This window comes from Neomonachus schauinslandi, chromosome 1, assembly GCF_002201575.2.
Source record: "Neomonachus schauinslandi chromosome 1, ASM220157v2, whole genome shotgun sequence".
Taxonomy (NCBI): Eukaryota; Metazoa; Chordata; class Mammalia; order Carnivora; family Phocidae; genus Neomonachus; species Neomonachus schauinslandi.
The window spans coordinates 138,094,801-138,100,800 of NC_058403.1; the positions used below are offsets into that span (position 1 = coordinate 138,094,801).

General features: G+C 45.1%; 1 protein-coding gene across 2 annotated transcripts in view; it reads right to left on the bottom strand.

Annotated features, from left to right (window-relative positions):
- The window catches only part of TOP2B (DNA topoisomerase II beta), a 60,819-nt gene extending 55,413 nt beyond the window's left edge, over positions 1-5,406 (bottom strand). For both annotated transcript variants that reach the window (XM_021678922.1, XM_044920589.1), the window contains exon 1: positions 4,733-5,406. In XM_021678922.1, the coding sequence (XP_021534597.1) occupies positions 4,733-4,801 (69 nt within the window). In that variant the 5' untranslated portion in view covers positions 4,802-5,406. The remainder of the gene's footprint in view (positions 1-4,732) is intronic.
- Between the last annotated feature and the right edge of the window lie 594 nt (positions 5,407-6,000).

A 6,000-nucleotide genomic window follows, 5' to 3' on the forward strand; every position in this document is an offset into this window, starting at 1 on the left:
GTGTTTTCCCAAAGCTAACAAAGCTAGTACTTGAAGAAGCTGAATTATGAAACCACGTGATCTGATTTCATAGCCCATAATCTTAAAAAAGCGTTGTTAAACAAGATACATATACCCTGAAAAGGATATTTCCTAGCTTTTTGTGTGAAAGTAAAAGAAAGGTTATTACAAAGAGATACAAGTATATCCCAGAAGGCTTTTTTGTAATCTTGTCACACCAGGTACAAACGATGAGGTTTTTTGGTTTTGTTTTGTTTTTTTTTTTTAAGATTTACTTGAGAGAGACCGCGCACATGTGCAGGCGCAAATGGGGGAGGGGTAAAGTGAGATGGAAAGGGAGAGGGAATCTCCACCAGACTGCCTACTGAGAACAGATCTCATGACCCAGAGGTCATCACCTGCACTAAAACCAAGAGTCAGAGGCTTAATTTACTGAGCCATCCAGGCACCTCAGATTTTTTGGCTTTCAATGTTTTTAAAGTGGGGGGCTGGGGGCTATATAAATCATGGCTAAGAAGATAAACCTGGTTTCAATCCCATCTCTGCCTTAGCCAGGTGATTAACAGTTACCTAATCTCTAAACCGGTTTCCTTCTCTGCAAGTGAAAATATACTGATCTCACCTTTTCTCTAAAGGGGGTCCTATTTTTAAAAAACTCAGAAAGAGGCTTATTTTTTTAATGTCCTTGGTAAAATGTAACTACTGAGACCTAAGTAATTAACAGATCTAAAACTGCAAGTGAACACTCACTTCCATTCAGAAAAGTTAGTACCAATTATAATTACAGTTGCGAAGTACTGCTATTGTTACTTGAGAATGTATCTAAAGAACACTGCTACCTGATCACTTGTCTTAATAATGATAGACTTTTGGGGGCACCTTTGTCCTAGGATAGAACCCACACAAACCCACAATGGGCTCTGTGCTCAGCGGGGAGTCTGCCTGAAGATTCTCTCTCCTTTGCCCCTACCTACCTCCCCCTGCCTCTCTCTCCCCCTCTCTCTTTCAAATGAATAAATAAATCTTTAAAAAAATAATGATAGACTTTTCAGGAAGTTAGTATGTCAATTATCCAATCTGTTAAGATAACTGAGGTTGGATTATGAATCCAGCTCTTTTCTAAACAGTATAAGGATACAAGTAGGTACAATACGTGGTCTCTGGCTTTAGGAGTTTATAATCTAATTGTTAAGACAAAATTATCATGCATGAAAGTTACATAAAAAGACATTTATGTTTTTTGACCCATAAGGGTAACAGAAAAAGATGAGTGTAAACTGGAGGATGAAACTTTGGTGAGACTGAGCTAGCCTTGAAGAGTAATTAAGATTTAGACCGGCAAAGAGAAGAGAAAGAGGCATTACTGACGGAAGGTAAGCATGCATAGCAACGTGACAAAAACAACCATGAGGGGGGCGCCTGGGTGGCTCACTTGGTTAGGCGTGGGATCTGGGATTGAGCCCCACATCAGGCTCCCTGCTCAGCCTCCCCACTCTCGTGCTCTTAGCTCTTCTCCCTCTCCTCCCCACTCTCGCGCTCTTAGCTCTTTCTGCCTCAATCTCTCAAATAAATAAAAATCTTAAAAACACACACACACAACCGTGATGTTCAAGGGACAGTGAAGAGATAAATTTAACTATGAAGACTATACAAAATAAATTTCAATTGAGAGGGCACATAGTTTATGAATGAATTGGCTTGAAAGTCTAGTTGAGGAGTTCAGACTTACAATAATGAGCCACTAAAGCAAGGTTCTTAATACAAATCTTTAAACAATATTTAAATATACAATTATGTTTTGAATTAGAAATATACAGTAAAAAAAGTATGTTTTATATTCCATTGACTTATTTTAAAAACTACAATGTTAATTGTGGTTTTATTTTTTAAAGAATCTTATGTTTTAGAGATAAATACTTAAATATTTATAGGTGAAGTGGGTGACCTTGAGTTGGTAATTGTTGAAATGTGATAAACGGAGGAAGGCTTCTTATATTATTCTGGCCACCACTTTTTTATATGCTTAATATTTTTAATTATAATATCTTTTAATCTACCAAATTAGAGTATTCTAGAAAAAAAAGATCAATATTCACATAGTGATTAACTATATTCTAGTACTTCCACAGAAATTTTTACAACCACTTAAAAATTATAAATGACTTAATGAAATAGACTACAGGGTCTACCAATCAAAGCTTTACCAACTAAAAGTTAACTCAATAAACTCTGCTTGGTTCAGGAAGCCTTCATAGCTGTTGTCAATGTTAACTCAAAATAGTTTACTATATTTTTCATTTTTTTTAAGATTTTTAAAAATCTGCTTAAGATGCTGCAAATCAAACACAAACCAAATACATTATTAAAAGGAGAAGTTAATGTCAATCTTAAACCACTTTGCTTTGTGGTTTCAGGTATTAAAGTGTAAACTTTCATGCCGTGACAATGTTACTACTACATGCTGGCAAGCATCCCAACAGAAGTTAATATCAGCAACACATAGCATTACCCATCCCCCTCTCAAAAGAATGATATCAGAGACTATTTCCATTTTTATTTCTTCCTGTTACCCACAAGCAGGTGGCAACATAACACCAGTTTCAACAAGCAGGCAAAGTTACCCCTCTGCAGAAATAGATGACCACTGAAACAAATCCCTGAATTCTTTCAAAGGAATAATTTGCTTTCACCCTGGTTTAAAAGCACTTCATGTAAAAGCCAACTTCGTTATGTACATTTCTTGAACTTCGCCACCACCAACAAAAAACATTTACTAAGCCCAGCACTGGCTACATATGTTATCTTATTTAATTCTCAATGCAACCTTATTTTATAGATGAGAAAACAGGCTTTGAAAGGTTAGGCCCCTTTTGCAATATGTGTTGGAGAAAGGATCTGAATCTACATCAATCTGACATAAAAGTCCATGCTCATAACCACTTCACTATATTGCCTCCCATAAAATTAGAGTAGTCTATGATCAATAATATAACCTGACAAATTTAAAGCAAGAATCAAATCATAAAGTAGACTTAATGGGGTGATTATCTTTTTATAAACTTCTAATTCAACAAGAGGATAGAATCTGTAAATAAAAGAATAAGTGATTTTTACTCTACTGTATTTCCCATATTCGTTTTATAATGAAAAAATCTTTAATAAGTCAATTTTATTATCAACTGAATTTTTCTGATACTGAATGAGACCCTCTAAGTTTCATGAATTTTTTATGTAAATGAATTGCCTACTGAGCTTGAAAGAAAAAGTGGTCATTTACCTACAAAGTTAAATAACAGTAAATTCAAATACTGCTATCAAATGTCAAATGCCAACCAATTCAATCTTAGAGCAAAATGTTTACCATTACAGAATCAGAGGTCCTCAGAAACACAAATCAGGCCTCAGCACTTCCAAAGTGAATGAGAACCATCTGGCTAACTCAACTTTCAGAAGTTGTTTGATTTTACTAAAACAGGGATAAGGGCCGCCCATTTTTAAAAATCATTATCTTGCATTTATGCCTTCCCCCCCTCCGGGAATGGCCCACATGGACCACTAATTTATAACCTGGCATTTTCTCTCTCCCGGCTCTGGTCTGTTCACACTACATTATTGGAGTAACATACAAAATTCAGAAAATTCAACAATTAAGAGCCTGGCAAGTTATTTTGCAAAACACCTTGGCACCCAAACATAAATGGTTAAAATGTTTTCCCGCTGTCAGTAACATGCTTTTTTTACAAGGACTTGTTAATATAGCAGAACTGCTACTCAACTCCCCTAAACCTTGCCCAAGCAAAGAGAAAATGAAGAATTAGTAATAAAAATGTCAGTATGAAAGTTTCCTCCGATGTTCTGAAAAAAGGGAGGATCCATCGAAAGTCCCTGTTAAATGTAACGCTTCTTAAATGTTTCTCCTGGAAGCCAAGTCGGTTGGCTGAGCTGGGCTTTTTTGTGTAGGAAATGACCCTGCTCTGAACTCTATGCTGAGCAAGTGAAATGCTGGTGAATTATCGATCGGCCGTGGGAATCGGATCTCTCTAGGTCTTCCCTCCTCTACTACTTCCCAGCAGGAACAGAGTACCGAAATCCTTTAACTCCAGGACTAAGCACTTCACTCACCTCTCCAGCACTCTCCATTCGGCCCCCACCCCGTTTCACCTGCGATGCTGACGCAGGTGAACGCTTCTTTTAATAATCCCACCCTGACAGATGGACGATCTACAGTATATTAACTGCTGTGAAACAGCCATTCCGAATGTGCTTTCAATCGTATGAGACTCTGAAGTGTAAATTGCCTTAGACTAATTCCCCACCAAATCCTTTCTTCTTTGAGAGGTTAGAGCATCAGAACACACACACACACACACACCTTTCTCCGGAATTTTCTTAAGCCACATTTAGATAAAAGTGCTGACCTACAGAAACACACAAGCCTTACTGCCAATACCCATCATCTTATGCCCGACTGCCCCGGAAGACTCTGAGAAAGAGGAAAAAAGATGAAGCGAGGGCTTCATGTCAGGTTCATGGTTTGTCCTCCTAAGTTTCAAGTACACATTATGCTCCCGCAGCCGGAGCCTCCGTAGAGGTAAAGAAAGAAAAGGGGCGGGGAGCGGGGGATTCTGCGGGCAGAAGCCCCGACGGGGCGCCCGTTCGGGACGCCGGATTTCCCTCTCTTTTCCCTTCCCCCCCCCCCCGCCCCCCCCCCCCCCCGTCGTCCGCCACTCACCACCCAGGTCAGTGCCCCGTTGCCGCCGGCTCCTGCGCCGCCGCCGCCGCCGCCGCCCGCCTTGGCCATGGCGGGTGCCTCCGCTCACAGGCCCCGAGGCCGCGGCCGCCGCTCCCGCCTCCCTGCCGGCCGCCGGGCCCCTCTGCTCAGCACCGACCGCTCCGCTCGCCGTGCTCCTAGCGGCGCCGCCCCCCGCGCCCCATCGCCGAGACCCGGGACGGACGCCCGGCCGAGCCTGCCGAGGAGGCCGCGCCGCCCGGCGCCCTCAAACTCGAGGCGCGGCGGCCGCGTCGCCCGGGCCTAGGGCAGCCGCTGAGGAAGAGGTGGAGAAGGAAGCAGGCGGCCGGTGGCGCCTGAGCCGCGGTGCTTCCTCCTCGCCCGCCCGCGGGCGCCGCAGCAAGCCGGGCCGAGGCCCGGAGGGGCGCGCGGCGAGCGCAGCCGGAGAGCCCGGGGCGTCCAGACGTGGCGGGGACGCAAAGGCGCCTTGTCCTTCCTCACACTCCGCTAAGGCCGGCCGCTCGGGTCGCCGGAGTCGCCGCTGCCGCCGGTGCCGCCGCCTCAAAGGCCGCCTTCGTCGGCCGCGCTGCACCCCCGACTTGCTCACATCCACACACCGAGAGGGACAATAAACAGAGCCACCGCCGCCGCGGTCGCCTCCCTCTTGTCCGGCATAACACCGCGCACACACATTCGCACACCAGGGAGGGCGGGAGGGAAGGAGGGCGCGGCGGCCGCCCCGCTGTCAGTCAGCGCTTCGGCGCCCAATCGGGGCCTTTTCGCCGCAACCCCTCGGCCAATCCCAAAATTCCAAGCCCCCGGAGGGGCGGGACCCGAGGGGGAAACGTCATTGCGGGTAGCAACCGAAGGGAAGACTTGGGGTTTTTTGTTTGTGTGTGTGTCTGTCGGTTTTCCATTTGAGGGGAGAGCAGGGGCTGCTGTCAAGGGTCATTTGAGGGCAGCAAAAGGAAAGGGTCGAATTGGCCTCGGGTCGATTGTAATCCTCCGAGCGTGCTGTTTACTCTAAGACCTGCCGGCGAAGCCAAGGCATTTCTTTGCCTGGGGCCGCTGTGGGGGGAGGAGGGGGAGAAGGGGGGTGGCAGGAAGAAGCTGAGGGCAGTCCCAAAGGGAAAGTATTTTTAAAGAGCGGTTGTAAACCGCAGGCAAGACGTTGTAGATCACTGGTGCAAGGAGGGCCCCGTGACCCCGGCCTCCCCAAGGCTCCAAGTGGACGCTGCTGTCGAAAGAATCCTCTGCCCAGACCTTCCCCT